Below are 18,577 nucleotides of genomic sequence, written 5' to 3' on the forward strand. Positions count from 1 at the left end.
CACCGGCAGGTGGCCGTGCCATACGGCTGCGTTGTGCGGGGCTACGTGTCGACGGGTGCTTGGTTCAAAAAAAGATTTTTTGCGGTCGATGGTGACGTACTGACGTTGAGATCTACGGCGGCAGTTGAAGCTTAAATATCAAAAGGCTCTTTTTATTTACATACGGAATTGGGAGAATGGGTGTTTTTTTTTGCGGGAAGTAAAAAAAAGCGTAATTAAAAATTTAACGCGGAATCGTAAAGTGTTCTCGGATGCCGTTCATTTGAGTGATGTACGTCGATCAACCACCGTGTCCGTTATTGGCTATTTGGCTTTCTCTCAGCCGTCCATCTCAAAACGCTGTAAAGCGTAATTCATTCATCTGAAACTTGACTGGCTGCTGAAACAGTTTGTGGGGCCCATCTGAATTTGATTGGGTTTGAAGTAAAGCACCTGCCCGCTCCTTCGTCGTGTATAAAACCTGTATCACCACCGCAAGATTGAGAAGCCAAACAAGAGCGAGAAAAGAAGAAAATCGTTATTCTGTGTACTGGGTGACTCTGTGTGTGTGTTGGAGATTTTCTCTGTTTTCTCACACTGCCCCCTTCTGAATTCCCGCTTCTCTGAATCCCGTTCTGTGATCATCTGTCTTCTACAAGGAAGTTTTATTCTTAAAGGTTGTGGTTTCATTGTGTGGTATTTGATGATTAATGCTGATCCAAAGCCTGCCAATGAGTGTTTTTTGAAGCCAGATGTTTCAGAATAGAGATTCGGATTTTCTTTTCTTTTTCCTTTATTTTTAGAAGAGCCCTTTGTTTTGTTACAGGATTGCTTGTTAAGATCAGCCAGGGTTCCTTTTTTACAAATCCTCTGGTTGTTTTCTGAATTCCTTCTTTCTTTCCTCCATTCTTTTTTTTTACTCATTTTAGGTGGGAAAAGTGGTCTCCTTTTTATTCATGGGTGTACCTCTTTAAACCTAGCTTAGAAGGAAAGTGAAAACCAAAAAGGGATTTTTTTTTTCTGTTCACCTTTTTCTCTTTTCATTGTCCTGCTTGTGCTTTTGATAAGAAACAAGCATGCATCCTTTTTCTCTTTTGTGATTTCATTTTGTATTAATTTGTTTAATTCCTAAAAGCCTATTATTTTGCTTGTGATTAAAGTGTATGGCAGCAACAATGGATTCCTACAATATTTGGTCTCATGTTTCTGAGCCTTCTCACAAAGGGGAGTTGATGAGAGCACTTGAACCTTTTATCAAGGGTGCTTTATCGTCCTCTCCGTCTGAGAACTCGTCACAGGGCCCTTATTCTTCTCTACCTTCTTCCTCTTCCTCCTCTGCTTCTTCATTTAAATTCTCTTCACCTTCTTCTTTTCTTTTACCAAACAATCCCCCCCAAGTTCCCCACTTCTCTCCTTCCTCTACTTTCTTTTCTTTTGCAAATCTTTCTTCCTCAGGATTGCCCACAACTACAACCCCCATGTTTTTTAATGGGGTTTTCAACACCGCTTACAATCCCTTCTCTTCCTTGGAGGGTGCTGTTTCTGCGACTCCTACACAGACTGAAACCTTCCAACAGCTCGACCCTTCCCACATACAGCAGATCCAGGCGCAGTACCAACAACAATACCAGCATTTTGCTTCCATTGGGCAGCAGCAGCAGCAGCAGCAGCAGCAGCAGCAGCAGTGGAGTGGGAGAGAAGGGGAGGACCTCCGCGTTCTCGGCCCGAGGGCGCAGGCGATGAAGCGCACGGCTGGTGTCAGTCCCTCTACCAAACCTGCCAAGCTCTACAGGGGAGTGAGGCAGCGGCACTGGGGAAAGTGGGTTGCAGAGATCAGGCTGCCCAAGAACCGGACCAGGCTCTGGCTGGGCACCTTCGACACCGCCGAAGACGCGGCCATGGCTTACGACAGAGCGGCCTACAAGCTCAGGGGGGATTGCGCGAGGCTGAATTTCCCAGGCCTTGCCCACCAGAGCTTCTATGATCCCGACAAGATGCCTCTGCAATCATCTGTGGATGCCAAGCTTCAGGCAATTTGTCAAGGATTGGCTTCCCCGGCGACTTCTTGCAAGGGGACGACATCCATCTGTCTTGCCGCCGATCATCAAGCCATGTCCGGCCAGCCTGCTCCTCAACAAGGTTCCCTGGAGAACATGACTGCCGTCGGGAAGGCCGAGATCTCGCTATCAGATTCTAGCGATGACTCCACGGCTTCCCCCGGAGCTTCCTCTCCGGCCTTGAATGCCAAGCTGCAGGACGACGACTCTGTGCCTTCATGGACTGAAATTGAGGCCTTGCTATTACAGAAGCTCCCTTCTCTGGACATGGACCTCAATTGGGATGCTTTTCTCTCCGATTGTTCATGATCAATTTGAGCTTCCTTCTTCCTTCTTCCTTGGTTGTGTCACTCCTTTTCTTCAGCAGCTGCTGCAGTGGGTTTTTTTGACAATTGCAGAGCTGTTCTTGCTCTTTTTCATTATCTGTTTTTTTTTTTATCTCAAGCATTTTAGGAGTACGTAGGGGTTGAGAGGAGGGGTCGGTTGGTCGATAATCGATTGATCCTTCTTCTTGTATCGGCCTGGTTTGCTGTTTTTTCTTGGCAACACCAGGCCTATTCTTTTTTTTCTTTTTTTTTCATTTGGTCTAATTGATGTTATTCAAGGAACTTACTGTGGGGTGGATTTATTTGTGTATGTACAATGTTTGATACTGTTCTTTGATGCTTTGCATTCCTCCTTCTGTTTTCTTCACTTTTTTTTTAAGAGATGGAGATGTTGCATGTGATATGTCGAGAGCAACTGATCATGTGATGATATTTTAATTTCACATGTTACTGTGACGAGTCCTCTGCGACGTCTGCGTCTCCACTTAACGGCAAGGAGTCCTCCTCCCGTTGAATCTTAAACGCCAAGTACAAAAACAAAAGGAGAATTGAGATCAGGTGCAATATGATTGCAAGTGTGCTGCTGCACCTGATCACCCACCACCTGCTGTTGAGGCTCCACAGCTGACAGGCTGTATCCCAAAGATGGGTGGTGATCAGGTGCAGCAGCACACCAAAAGTGTGCAATCACGTTGCACCTGATCCTCCCTCAAAAAAAATAAAATGGTACTAGCGAACCAGGAAGGAAAAACGAATAGGAAAGAGAGAAATGCTTTCAAACTAATGAAATGATGATGCTCAAAGATGATAATGTTTGCTACCCTCGTGGGTTCAAAACGTTTTAGTGTAGATCACTACTTTTTTTTTGTGAACCTAACCTTCCAGATGTTTTGTTTAGTAGGAAACGGCCCATGGATCATGTTTTTTTAGAAGCGCATCAGATTTGTTAGAGATTAAAAATCAGCATCTTATAATGATCTGAATTTCCAACTTAAAAAAAACTATTTTTACATGAAAAAACTGCTATCCAGAGGTTGATTCCCACTATTTTGACCATGCTGAACACATCCAAGGAGTCTGACTTGGTTGAAAAGCCCTACCCTGTGAGTTTCAATTAGGTGGTTTGGAACCAGGAGGGTAGTCAATATCTTCCCCTCAAAGATATCCCCATGTATCATCTTTTCTTTTCTTTTCTTTTTTTTTCTCCTTTCCCTTTCTTGTGAGCTACTCTTTCTTCTATCTTTTATTTGTTTTGTTTTGGAGAGTGGAAGATGCAACATCTCGAATCATATCTCTGGCTTACACTCTGTTCAAAGAGTACGAAAGTGAATGAGGGCATTATATTAATGACTTAAGTTGCGGAGATGGAAGGATGTATGAGGGAATAACTGCTTTGATTGGTAAATTGATCCAAATGAGATATTCGGAGAGCGAATCAGGTCTAAGGAACCTTGGACGGAAAAGCGTGACAGACCTTGGATGCCTTTCATGGCCAATTCGAACATCTAAAACCCTAGTAAACAAATTTTCCAAGTCTTTTCAATGTCATCCACTTTTTAGATGAATGGCATTGGCTGTTGCAAAATGAACCAATGTTATCAGTATCCGTGGATATAGGCTATGTTTTAATAAATGTAAAAAATACCAAAAAATAATTTTTGTAGTACTATTTTAAAATTATTTTGGGCCGATACAGAACAATTCACTTATTGGTATCGGGGCCGATACAACTGAATCGGTGGTCAAATGATTCAGGGCCAATACCGATACTGACAACATTGAAATGAACAGCCACAATTTGTTTAGAACATCTTTTGTTAGGTGTTTTTTTGGGTGTCATTCATTTCAGCATTGAATGGTATCTAAGGTTCTTTGGACCTGATCCTGATGGGTTTCTGGGACCTTGGTGTGTGCAGCGAGTGTAAAACCTCTAAAATTTCAATGAATTATTAAATCAATAAAGAAGATTTTTTGTTTAATATTCGAAGTTTAAATTTTGATAAATAACAGTTAAATAAAATAAAATTTTGAAATATTTATATATGAATGAAATTAAAGGTTTGAGGAATTCAACCTGAAATTGAACTCCATAAATGAAATTGTTGGATCTAGTGTTTGGATCTGGATTTTAGGTAGATCCAAAATCTATTATAGAAGTAGATTGGATCCAATCCAGTTATATTGGATTTGGGGTTTAGATGCTGGACTTTGGAGGGATTCAAAATCTATCTAGATTTGGATTGTTTAATCGATAGAAATAAGGATAAAATCCAATAGAATCCCAAAACCAAAAAAGAAACTCAAACTCGAATTTTTAATTAGAATGATGAAAAAAATAAATATAATTTTATTTGTGAGGGATAAGGAAGCTTGACCTCTAGTGGGACCCACCTATCCAAGAGATGAAGGTCGACCCCCTTCTCTAGCTTAATGAAAAGTGTCAAAAAAAAAGAAGAAATACATTGGGCAAGTGAGGGACGTCCCTCCTAAGTGGGCCCTGTTACTTAAACAACACAAATCCAACTTAGGTGGACTTAACAAATATGAAAGCAAGGATAGAGTAATGGTGGATCGACCTTCCCCCTTCTCTCTATGGAAGGTAATACAAAAAATAAATAAAAAGTCAAGAGAAGGTAAAACAATAAGGAAAGGAAGAATATGAAAAAAAGAATGTAGGAAAAGATTAAGTACTTACCTTCTATGAAAAAGAGGGGGTGCCCCTCTCATCTTTTCATATGGTGAGAGAGCTAGGCAAGGAAGGCAGCTCATGCCCAGCCCTTTCACCCTCTTTCTTTACCTCTCTCTCTTTCAATATATCTCTCTCTATCAAATTCTCTCCTCCCTTTCATTTCCTTCACACAACTAGCGTGAAGGAACTCCATTAACAAAGTGGTAAAAATTTGTGGAGGTGAAACGTTTGTAGGTCGATTTAGTGTTCGATCCACATTTCTATTTGATCGGCAGTAAGGTAGGGTTCTTTGACTATTTCACGTAGATGATATGTAATATCGTGTATTTTTCCATGGTTTTTAAATTAAAAAACTATGAAATTTTGGCTAAGTATTTTATGAGATCAATAAAAGTTATGAAAAATAACCTTAATAGTAGGTGGCGTCAGCCGGGTCTGAGCGTAGCCCACGGCCCACTGACAAGACCAAAATAATATTATTAATATTTGTAAAACTTTTTGTTTTTAACCTTTAAATTTGATAACAAAATCGAGCATAATTTAGGTTAAATTTAGGCAAAATTTAGAGGCAAAAATTAGGTAAGTATACTGTTAGATGCATCTAAAAATTATGAGAAAATTGGTATTTCATTTTTTTAAAACCGGGTTACGGTTGGCCCAAAAATCACATTTTTTAAAAATAACCCACCTCTATTTATATATATTTTTGGATTGGATCTGACTGGATCCGATCTATTTGATCCAAGTCGATATAGATCTGGACCTAGTCCATGACCCATTTTAACTAGGATCTGATCCAAGTTGGATCCATATAGATTTTGAATATAAATTTGGATCTTGAATCTGAATTCAGATCCAAAGTCCAAGTACAACCAAATTAAAACTTTAAAATCAATTTAAAGGTTAGTTTGAGTAAGATTTCTACTATAAGAGGACTTCCAGAGAGGGGGTGACACCATCTAGAATATTCTTAAAATTAATTATTTAATAATTAGATAAATAATAAAAATATAATAATTAATTAAATTATGAAATTTATTTATTTAGATAAGGTGGAGTTCTACATGAAGTAGAACTCTACCTAGATAAGTTCTCTAGAGGGGGTGTTACCATTCAGATAAACCTCTAATTAAATAATAAAAAATAATAAAATAAGAAGAGATAAGAATGAGAGGTTAAAGAGATAGAATTCTACCTTTGGTAGAACTCTACCCTCTACGGGATAGAGTTCTCTAGAGGGGGCGCCACCCTCTAGAGGAGTCCTCCAAATAAGAGGAGTAGTTAGAGATAAGATAAAATAAAAAAATACAAAAAAAATCTAGATAGATTATAAAAGGGGTTGGTTTTCCCCTCGTGTTTCTAGAGAGAGAGGGAGAGAGTAGAACTCGTGGGAGAGAAAGAAGAGAGAGAGAAAATAAAGAAAGAAAGAAAAAAAAAGAGAGGAAGGAAGAAGGAGGAGGAAGATCCACCTCCCGCGTCTAATATCTGATGATTTTTTCAATCACTTTTCTTTTTCAAACTAAGGTACGGGTTTCTTTTTAAGTCTTACAAAAAGAAAATGACGTAAATCTGAATTGATGTATACATATTAGAGGAAAAAAGAAAAAACTTTTATTTAATTAAAAAATACATCTATACAACAACAACAACTACGCCTTCATCCCAAAACAATTGGGGTCAGGGATATGAACCAAAAAAGAAATTCAAAAATACATCTATATGTATATATAATATTGATTATATACATGCATATATATATATATATATATATATATATATATATATATATATATATATATATATATATATATATATAGGTTATTTCTTATGATAATCAATTTTCCTAAGTGCGCAAATCTGAAAATATATGTAAATATATTTTCAGATTTGTCAATACTTATGATTTTAAGTTTTACATGAGAAAAAAAAGTAATGGAAGCATATATATATGTTTTTTCGATATTTTGTTCATGAGAATATTCATGAAATCAATAGTTACTGAGTGTATTCTATGTTGAATATATATATATATATATATATATATATATATATATATATATAGGTCCTGCTGATTTTTGTATGGGCTTGTTTTAAGTATTCATATTCAAGGACAATAGCAACATATGTGGCATGTTGTTATTTATTTCTGCATATAGTTGTTCTTGCAAAAAATACTTTGCCCTGCCAATTTGCTGTGTTCAAACTATTTTGTTATGTCATGTTGTTATGTTTACTAGATTTGAATCATTTTGATTTCATATCATAAAATCTGTTTTGACACTTATATGTTGACTGTTATTTAAACTCATTTTGTTGGACTGAAAATCAGATTTAACATGCTATTTCAGGGACTGTTATTGAATTTATTTTATTCTGGCCGACTGTCATCAGTTTGATTTTATTTTATGAAACTCGGTTTTGACACCACTATGTGATTGACATTAAAAAACTATCATGCCAATATGTTGATCAAATTAGAATCATGTGATAGATGTAAACTATTTTGACGAATATGCATATCAAATCGTTTTGCTGATTATGCATATTAATTTATTTTATTGTTATTTTTAATAAAATCTATTTTATTGATTATGCATATCAAACTGTTTTCCTGTTATGCATATCAAAGTGTTTTGTTGTTGCAAAAATCTGTGTTATGCTGTTACAATTCACTGCCTATAACTTTGATGGATGTGACCTATTTTCAGCTACATTTTGTTTGATGTTATGGGCAGCCATATAATGTTGTTCACAGCACATTACTGTGCACTTTTGGCAGCACAACATGTTGCGGGCAACATGTTATTGCTTTCTTTAACACAGTAGTGACATGCAACTAACTGCATGTCATGGTATATATATGTGTGTGTGTGTGTGTGTGTGTGTGTGTGCGCAGTTTACACATAAATCAAATTTCATTATGCACAACCTTGCACATGAACCAGATTGACAGTGTTGACATGTTATTTTTTTAAACAATGGAGATATATTCAGATTCGAATCATATAGACTTCAATGTGCCATATACATATTTTGGATGTAATTGTGCATGTTATATATTCAATTATTATGTAAATGTGCAAGTCATACGCATGGAAATTTTGATATATATTTGATGTTTGCACAAAAATGATCATGTGCATGTTTGAGTGTTTATGCATGAATTGAACCATGTTAATGTGTAGTGCAAGCATATGTTTACATGCATATGCAAATTAGTTTTATGTGCATTCTTATTGTGTGATTGAATATGCATTGTGAACATATTTTGAAACAAGTGTATTGCATGTTCACTAAAATTTTGTATTAGAGGCATAAATTACTTTAAGATACTTTTGTGGTCAAGTGTAAACCACTGCAGGCCATGTGGGCCAGGAGCAGGTGTTGCTCCAATATTATTGAATTTATTTATGCATTATAAAATTTATTTTTTAGAAATTATTGGTTTTCCAAAATTAATTGTACCATTAAAAAATTGGTGGGCCAGGGCCCGAGTTAGGTTTTGCATGTGGATTTGCAAAACAGTTCTTGCGTAAATAACTTGAAATTGTTTAAAAAGGCAAAAGAGATCAAAAATGTAATTAATCTCTTCCTTGATGTTCCTTTAATAGTATGAGAATCTTGGATAGCGGTTATGGGAGATCATGAGGATACTAAAACTCTGTGCGCGATTGTGCCCCTGAACCTGATGTGGTGGTTCACCTCCCAGCTACGATTTTAAGGAGATTTTAGCCACTTTGCCTAGGGGTGTTTGTTGACTCAATTGTAGTTATTGGTATACCAAGAAAGTGACGTCAATGGTTGAAGATTTTCATTGATGTCCCAACATTATGTGAGAATTTCTAATATTTTGATGAAATATGATGAATCCTAATATCGATCGAGGAACAAGTATGAAACTAAGTAAGAAAATACAAATTGTGTGTTAAGCTGCAACTAAAGATCGAACTTGGACTTCAGGAATATGGTGCCCATTTTGAGTATTCGTGGGTTTAAGAAAAAGTAAAAACTAAAATTTATGTGTATTTAATAGGGCAATGCATACAAAAGCAACTCTGATAATAACTTAATAAGTTATTCATGCATGTGTATTGAATCATGCATCTTTATTTTTCTGCATTAGTTCATGCATTCATGTTTATTCTGTTTTGCATGATATTGATTATTGCATTATACTTGTTTTAAATGCTTAAATGGTAAGTTGATTATGAATTTGTTATTGTTATATTTCTCTAAAATTTTACATAAATTTGGTTTATACAATTTCCTTTCTGTTTAGATTTTTAGATAAATTCATACAAAGGACTTTGGTTCTTATCCTATATTTCAAAAACGTTTTTCAAGACTGGGAACTCAGTGATGGGGTGACTTGCTATATGGAGACTGTGAGTTTAGCGTGACATGTTCTGAGTTCTTGATAGAGTGGCTCTATATTATAAACTATTTATTTATTTTAGCTATATGACATTTATTCTATTGATTAATAAAGATGATTATTTCTTCGTTGATTCAATACACTATCTCTTGTGGTTTGGTATATATTAAATTTGTGAGACATCGAATCCTTGGATATTGTTTTCATAATTTATTTTTAAAAAAAATTATTTTTTACGAGGATAAGTTGGGGTCATTACAGGATTAGTATTAGTGCCAGACCACAAAATTTTGCATTGAACCACTTGTGGTATGCTAAATTGTCTTTATATAAGACAAAGTCATGGCTCGTACTCCAGAAGCAGTCTATATCACTGGTAAGAGTTATTTTGTGTATTTATTCTTATTATTATGAAATTGCTAAATTTCTATGTTGTTGATCATAAGGATGATTTGATTTAATTCCTTATGTGTAAATTACAAATTTGATGTGTTAGTATGGTTGTGGTTTTTGTGGTACCAATCCTAAGGAGGAAGACTTGATTAGGGTACAAATTTTCTAATAACTCTTCATGTTATAGATGTATACCTGTGCCCGTATTTCGTCTTCTGGTGCTTTGGCTGACTGGCAGGAGAAGAGGGATTTTCTCACGAATGACCTCAACACCTTGGCAGCGACTGTGACTATGCATGTTTAGGCATAGATGACACAACAAACGATGTGTGTTTATCTTATCGAGGTTACTCTGAACCCCAACATAGTCACGTTCGAGAAGTTTTTGAGGTTGGATCCACCAATCTTTTTAGGAAAGGCCAGCCCAAAGGTAACTGAGAGTTGAGTCAAGGAGATACAATAAGCGTTCCGCATCCTGCCTATGCCCGAGGACAGACAGACTGATTTTGGTACATACCGACTGAAGGGCAATGCCAAGAAGTAGTGGGATACCCTGTAACGGGTGAAGTACTCGGGCAAGGATGACATCCCTTAGGAGACGTTTAGGGAGAAGTTCCTGGATGCATACTTCTTTGCTTATGCCCGAGAGCGTATATAACAACAGTTCCTTGAGTTCGTTCAGGAAAACATGAGTTTGGTAGACTACACCACCAAATTTCAAAGTTTAGAGCACTATTGTCCGAACATGTTCACTGGTGATAAGGTGAGGGCAGTGAAGTATATGCATAGATTGAACGACAGTCTTCGGGTTGGTGTGATGATGAGCCATCCTACAACATTCAATGATGTGATTGAGTCTGCATCGATCCAGAATGAGGAGTGAGAGTAGTTCAAGGGCGGATCACAGAAGAGGGAAGGCAACAAAAGTATCACCAGTGGCAGTGCGAGGAAGAACTCACTTGCGGGCGGTAAGACGCAGGGGTAAGGCAAAGAAGCAGAGGGCCAAGCAGATGAACCGGCAGGGTCGATCTCAGCCTAGACAACAACAAGGGAAGGCATTGTTTGTTTGCAGGTGCTGCAACAAGAGCCATTCCATTGATCACTACCCTTTCTTCAACAGAGTGTGTTACCAGTGTCAACAACCAAGACACGTGGTGCAGTATTGTTCGAACAAGCCGACGGCTCAGGGTGGACAACATCAACAGTAGAGACCTCAACAACAGGCATAACGAATGATGAATGGGAGAGTGTACGCTGTCACCGCTACCGAGCAGGGAGATCAGGCCGACCTGATCGAAGGTATATTCATAATTGTTGACCATCTTGCTCATGTTATGTTCGATTCAGATGCTACCCATTCATTTATTTCAACTTCTTTTATGGGTTTGCTTGATCTCGTTTCGTCTAGCCTTGAGAAGACTCTCGATGTTATGTCTCTTATGGGTATGTCTACTTGTTGTAGAAAGTACCTTCCTACAGTTCGAGTGGTCATCGAGGGGCATGAGCTATCTACTAACCTAGTCATACTAGATGCGACTTTCTATGATGTCATTCTTGGTATGAACTAGTTGTCTAGATATAATGCTACCCTTCATTGTCGGGGGGAAGAAGGTTTTGTTGGAGTGCCCCGACTTGTCTACGTTGGTGTTCCAGGCGACTAGGCTTGTGAGTGAGGTGAAGATCGTCTAGGCTATGAAGATCTCCAAGTACTACAAGTAGGGTTGTATGGTGTTCTTGGCCAGTGTGTCCATGATGGATAGTCATGCAACACCTTTGGAGCAGTTGAACATGGTTCATGAGTTTCTAGATGTCTTTCTCGAGGACTTGTTGGGTTTGCCGCCTCATAGGGAGATCGAGTTCTCGATCAAGCTAGTGCTTGGCACAACACCAGTATCGCATGCATCATATCACATGGCACCTGCAGAGCTGGTTGAGCTAAAGAAGCAGCTGCAGAAATTTCTTGACAAGGGTTTTATCAGGCCGAGTGTGTCACCTTGGGGTGCACTCGTTCTTTTTGTCAAGAAGAAGGATGAGTCCATGCGAATCTGCATATACTACCGCATGCTAAACCAGTTAACTGTGAAGAACAAGTACTCTTTGCCTAGGATTGATGATTTGTTCAACTAGTTGTGTATGACAAAGATGTTCTCCAAGATCGATCTTTGTTTCAGGTATCATCAGTTGCAGATCAAGGTAGAAGATGTTCTGAAGACTGCGTTCAGGTCCAGATACGGGTACTACGAGTTCTTGGTGATGTCTTTCGGACTCACCAATGCCCTTGCAAAGTTTATGGACTTGATGAATCAGGTCTTCAGTTTATAACTAGATTCATTTGTCATTGTGTTTATCAATGACATTCTAATCTATTTTGAGAGTGTGGAGGAGCACCGAGAGCATCTGGGGATCGTGTTGCAAACACTGAAAGAACATGAGTTGTATGCCAAGTTCTCAAAATGTGAGTTTTGGCTTGATAGGGTGATGTTCCCTGGTCACGTGATCTTAGAGAAAGGCATTGAGGTTGATCTAGCCAAGGTAGAGATAATGTTGTCTTGGGAGCAGTCGAACACTACAACAAAGCAGTAGATTAGCGACGACCACATTCCGTCGCTAATCCGTCGCTAATCCGTCGCTAACATGGTTAGCGACGGATTAGCGACAACGCGGCGACAGTATGCTTACGTCGCGAATATTTCGACACTAACTGGCGACGGAATAATTCCGTCGCCAAGTCCGTCGCTAATTGCGACGGAATAACGAGCGCTATATTCCGTCGCCAATCCGCCGGTACTAAACGGCGACCACAGCGTGGCGACGGATTTAATTCTGTCGCTAAGCCGTCGCTAGATTAATATGAATAGCGACGGAATCATCCGTCGCTAATCCGTCGCAAAAAAAAAAAAAAAAAATTTATTTAAAAATTAATTACCGAGAACTGTACAATTTATATTTCCTGTACAATTTATATTTCCTGTAAATAAAAAACAAACCACACAAAAAAATTCATATAAAAAGTATCTATAATAATTAATCGTTCCACCTTAAAACTAAGAAGTTTAATTATTTACAATTCAACAATTACAATTAGGAAAAATAAAAAAAATAGAACTTCTTCAACACAGTCCTCTAATCATCGCCAAGATTTTGTGCGTCTTCTTGTTTATTGTCTTTATCTGTCCCTTCAGCTCCACTACCCTGATTATCGCTAGCAGCCTACACAAGAAAAGAACAGTCAGTATTGATAAACAAAATATAATGAAATAAATTACACACTATATGTGATTCTATCATGTGCTCATGTGTGATCTAAGGCAATAAAAAAACTCTATATGTGATTCTATCATGCTCATATGTGTGCTAAGGCAGTCAAAAAATTGAATATGTGATTATAGCATGTTCATATGTGTTCTAAGGCATATAAAAAAACTCTATATGTGATTCTACCATGCTCAGATGTGCTTTAAGGCAGGCAAAAAACTATATATGTGATTCGATCATGCTCGTATGTGTGCTAAGGCAGTAAAAAAATTGAATATGTGAATATAGCATGCTCATATGTGCTCTAAGGCAGGCAAAGCCAAAAATTTTATATGTGATTCTATCATAAATGATATATAACATGTTCATATGTGTTCTAAGGCAGTTAAAAAACTCTATATGTTATTATAGCATGTTCATATGTGTGCTAAGGCAGTCAAAAAACAGAATATGTGATTATAATATGCTCATATGTGTTCTTAGGCAGTAAAAAAACTGAATATGTGATTATAGCATGCTTATGTGTTCTAATGCAATCAAAAAAACTTTATATGTGATTCTATCATGCTCATATGTGCTCTAAGACAGACAAAAAGTTAAATATATATATATATATATATATATATATATATATATGTGATTCTATCATGCTCATATGTGTGTTAAGGCAGTAAAAAAATTGAATATGTGATTATAGCATGTTCATATGTGTTCTAAGGCATCTAGAAAAACTCTATATGTGATTCTACCATGCTCAGATGTGCTTTAAGATAGTCAAAAAAACTATATATGTGATTATACCTGAGAGGGACCTGGAATCGAAGATCCCCTATCCTGAACAGCGGCCTTGATCTCATTTCGGAGAAAGGGGGCGACGGTGTATTGGAAGTAGTTATTCAGTGATTCATTAATGATCTCGCGTACATCATCACCGAAAAGAATAGTCGGCTGCTTGGAGCTTATGTCGGCGCAAGAAGTTGGTGAGCCGTAACTGGAAGAACCAATAACTGGTGAAGTGTTCATATTACTCCCAAACCCGAACACGCGACCTTTTTTTGGTTCACCTGCTGCAGTCACCCATGCTGTAGGATCAAATGATGGATGCTGAGTAGCGTCTTCGCCATATCGCTCTACCATTTGTTGCTCATATGCCTCCTACAAAATAATGTTTAAAGTATTCATTAATAATTAATGATAACATTATGATGACTTGCATATATATTGCAATGATTATTAATAGAATTAATACATACCGTTGTCGTTCTCGCCTTCTCTGATACGAAGACTCCCGTGGTCTTCCGTTTATGTGTTTCTACAAACACATCCTTATATGGTACACTGCCTCCTTTTTCTGCTTTCTGCGAAGTTAAATGACAAAAGATTTAGTACACAAATTTGCAACAATACTTATAAAATTAATATTATATATTGATGAGTTACCATTTTCTTTAGGTGGCTCCCAAATGTCTTAGATCCACCTGTGTGTAGATGGGCTTCGGGCATCTTCGATCGATTTTGTGAAGCCTTCGCAGAGCGATTTTTAAATGCATCTCCCGCCCACATATCGCATATTTCATCCCAGTAATCTCTCCTGATAGTAATAGGACCATGGCCCTTCCACAGTAATGGATCATCTACTACGCCAGATGCTTTTTTTGCTGCAGTCTTCATAGTGTGCAGCATGTTTGCAAATCGATTGGCAGCCACCTTCTGCCACACCTTCCTTGCATCATTTTCTTCCACCGTAGTTGCAAAGCGATTCGAAGCCTACAAATATTTTCAGAAAGTTAGTAGACATTGCTTAAATAAATTAAATATGAAACACATTAACTATGAGGAACAACTGTATACCATGAATGAGGACCACAATCTGTCTAATACCTCCTTTGGGTACTCTTTCCATTGAGCAACTGGTCCTGGTAGATGTTGAAGAAGTGAATTCCTAATCTCCCGTACTACTTCTTGTGGCTCAAACCTCGTGCTGCACATGAATTGTTACACAGTAAATATCAATATAAAATATTTAAAAGATATGCAATAATTGAAAACAAAATACTTACGGTCGATTATCGATATACACTATTCGAATGAGTCTTCTTGTGCCAGCCTGAGAATAACTTAATATTTTCATGTGCAAACTATTCATGACACGATACATTCATTTGAAGCATGCTTTCAGTATACAATTTCACATGGAAGACATAATCAAATTGAAAGTAACTACATGTAAGCATGGATACAATCACATCAAACATTGCAATACATCGAAATAATTCATATCAAACAAATATCAAACATGTACCTGCAGCAAACACACTTCAATATCCCACTAACTACTACCATGCATAGCATGGACTCCGTACTCCAAAAATAAGAACACTTCCATATTCATACATTAAAATCATGCTCAGCATGATCTCCGAACTCCAACAAAGTAGTCCTAGATATCAACAACTAAGTGAGTGTGTGAACAATAAAGTGTTATATTCAATAAATTAAATAACATGTGATGCGCTTGCATCACTTACTCACCACGGGTATTTACCCGATTTGCATTGTTTTTGTCACTTACTTACCACGGGTGGCGGGGCACAAGCGAGTTCTGTTGAGAAATCTGCAAAAAAAAATGATGTTTTAAAATGAAGTCACCATGAAATTATTCGACCATATTAAATCATAAAACCTTAAAATACAAGAAAATAAATTATAAATAAACCAAAACATCATAAACTATAAGAAAAATAAACCATAAAATTAAATAAAAAAGCCACAATTTAAACCTTAATCAAACAAGGAAAAAACCTGCCCAAATCAAATACAAAAAAATCCTTAATCAAATTAACTAAAAAGTATTAATTAAAAAAATGTGATTTAAATCCCTAATTATAGAAAATAAAAATAAAAACTCTAAATAAATAAAAAAAACCTAATCAAATTAACTATAAAAGCCTTAATTAAAAAAATTTGATTTAAAGTCCTAACCAAATTAACTAAAAATCCTTAATTAAAAAAATTATGATTCAAATCCCTAATCATAGAAAATAAAAATAAAAGCTCTAATCAAATCCAAGAAAACCCTAATCAAATTAACTATAAAATGCCCTAATTTTTAAATTTTGATTCAAAGCCCTAATAAAACAAAATCAAATAAAAAACCCTAATTAAATTAACTACAAATAGCCTTAATTTAAGAAATTTGATTCAATTGCTTAATAAATGAAAATCAAAATAAAAAATCCTAATCAATGAAAATCAAAGAAAACTAAACAATAAAAATAAAATAAAAACCCTAATTTCTGAAAAAAGAAAAAAAAGAGCAAGAAACCAGGGGGTCGACCCCCTGCCGGGGTCGACCCCCGGCCGGACACGGCAGGGGGTCGACCCCCGGCCGGACACGGCAGAGGGTCGACCACCTATCGGGGTCGACCGCCTGGCAGAGTCGACCCCCTGCCGAAAAACGCAGGGGGTCGACCTCCAATCCATTTAAGGTGAAATACGTACCTGCGGTTGCTCCGGGCAGCGACGGCGGCAGCGGAAGGTTGACGGAGATCGACTTCCGGCGAACGGTGGGGGCCGGCAGAGAGGTCGACGGGATGTATAGGGCGGCCGAAGGAAGAGGGCGGCAGGAGGGAGAGGGCGGCGGGCGGGAGCAGCGAAAGGAGAAAGGAAAAAGAGGGTTGGGATTAGGGGTAATGCGACATTTAGCGACGGCTTAGCGACGGATTAATTCCGTCGCTAAGCCATCGTAATTCAAAAAACAAAAAAGGCGACATAAAATATTTCGTCGCCTAGGCCGTCGCTATGTTGCGACGGAATTTTAGCCGTCGCAATTCCGTCGCTAACTGTCGTATTTATTGCGACAAAATATTCTCTCACACAATCCGTCGCTAAGTAGCGACGGATTTTGCGAGGGAATATAATCTGTTGCTAGTTTCGTAAAATTCTACAAATATAGCGATGGATTCATTTCTCTCGTTAATCTGTCGCTAAGTAGCGACGATATAACTCCGTCGCTAAATTCCGTCGCTAATCAACTATTTTTTTGTAGTGGAAGATGGTTTCAACGATCAGGAGTTTTTTAGGATTGGCGGGCTACTAACGTCGATCCATACAGGACATCTCTCATATAGCTGCTCCTATGACTCGACTATTGCAGAAGGGATAAAGTTTGTTTGGTAACATCGGTGCGAGGAGAGCTTCTAGAAGTTAAAGAGGAGGTTAACCTCAACGTCAGTGTTGTCTTTGCCTTTTGGGATGGGCGGGTTCGTAGTGTACAATGATGCTTCGGCTACCAGACTGGGCTATGTCTTGATGCAACATGAAAAGGTCATCGCGTACGCTTCTTGGTAGCTGAAGGTTTACGAGAAGAACTACCCCACACATGCCTTGGAGTTAGCGATTGTTGTCTTCACGTTGAAGATCTGGCATCACTACTTATATGGAAAACAATTCGAGGTCTTTTCTGATCACAAGAACCTCAAGTACAATTTCACACATGTTTCTAGAGGGAGAGAGTAGAACTCGTTGGAGAGATAGAGAGAAAAGAAAGAAAGAAAAAAAAGAGAGGAAAGAAGAAGAAGAAGAAGAAAAAGAAGGAGAAAGATCCACCTCCCGCGTCCAATATCCGATGATTTTTTTGATCTCTTTTCTTTTTCAAACTAAGGTAAGGGTTTCTCTTTAAGCTTTACGAAAAGAAAATGACGTAAATCTGAATTGATGTATACATATTAGAGAAAAAAGGAAAATCTGAGATTTAATTAAAAACTACATCTATATGTATATATAATATCGATTACACACACACACACACATATATATATAGGTTGTTTCTTGTGATAATCGATTTTTCTAAGTGCACAAATCTGAAAATATATGTAAATATATTTCCAAATTTATCGTTACTTATTATTTTAAGTTTTAAATGAGAAAAAAAAGTAATGAAAGCATGTAGATATGTTTTTTGATATTTTGTTCATGAGAATATTCATGAAATCAGTAGTTAGTGTACTCTATGCTAATATATATATATATATATATATATATATATATATATATATATATATATATATATATATATATATATATATATATATATATATATATATATGTTTGTTGTAGCCATTGGCCGAGCTGGACTTAGTTGGACACAACTGTGCCATGCTCGGTTAGACTCGATTTCAAAAAGGAGAAAAAAAATCAAGTTGGGCTCGATTTTGACCAAGTTCAGCTTGGTCAGGCCTACCTTGCGTGGTTGGGCCATAGGCAGTGGCCAGCCCACAACCGAGCCAGGCTCTGTTCCTGCACAAGGGAGGAAGAAGGGCAGGAGGGCGGCAACAGAGGGGTTTCAAACAAAACCCCTCCTGTCAGGGGTTTAGTCGAGATAGACAGAGAGATAGGGGGGATGGTTGGGCATCAAGATCCATGCCACACGTGAGGACCAGGAGGAGGATCCAAAACTAAAAATCTGATTCAGGATACAAGCCCAAACATACCCAAATCAAAT

The 18,577-nt window shown here is 37.5% G+C and overlaps 2 protein-coding genes across 2 annotated transcripts; one reads left to right on the top strand and one right to left on the bottom strand.

The window, feature by feature from the left end:
* The first annotated feature begins 484 nt into the window (after positions 1 to 484).
* On the top strand, positions 485 to 2,708 carry LOC149846950 (ethylene-responsive transcription factor RAP2-4-like). The gene has a single exon (XM_089998226.1). The coding sequence runs from the start codon at positions 1,143 to 1,145 to the stop codon at positions 2,343 to 2,345; it is 1,203 nt and encodes a 400-aa protein (XP_089854352.1). The 5' UTR covers positions 485 to 1,142; the 3' UTR covers positions 2,346 to 2,708.
* Positions 2,709 to 12,725: 10,017 nt separating this feature from the next.
* Positions 12,726 to 14,102, bottom strand: LOC149846951 (uncharacterized). The gene is made up of 2 exons (XM_089998228.1): positions 13,876 to 14,102; positions 12,726 to 13,029 (listed from the first exon to the last, which is right to left on the bottom strand). Exons 1-2 carry the CDS (start codon positions 14,095 to 14,097, stop codon positions 12,943 to 12,945), a joined length of 309 nt encoding a protein of 102 aa, XP_089854354.1. The 5' UTR covers positions 14,098 to 14,102; the 3' UTR covers positions 12,726 to 12,942.
* Between the last annotated feature and the right edge of the window lie 4,475 nt (positions 14,103 to 18,577).

The sequence above is a fragment of the Nuphar pumila genome, chromosome 2, assembly GCF_984573655.1.
Source record: "Nuphar pumila chromosome 2, dmNupPumi1.hap1.1, whole genome shotgun sequence".
NCBI lineage: Eukaryota > Viridiplantae > Streptophyta > Magnoliopsida > Nymphaeales > Nymphaeaceae > Nuphar > Nuphar pumila.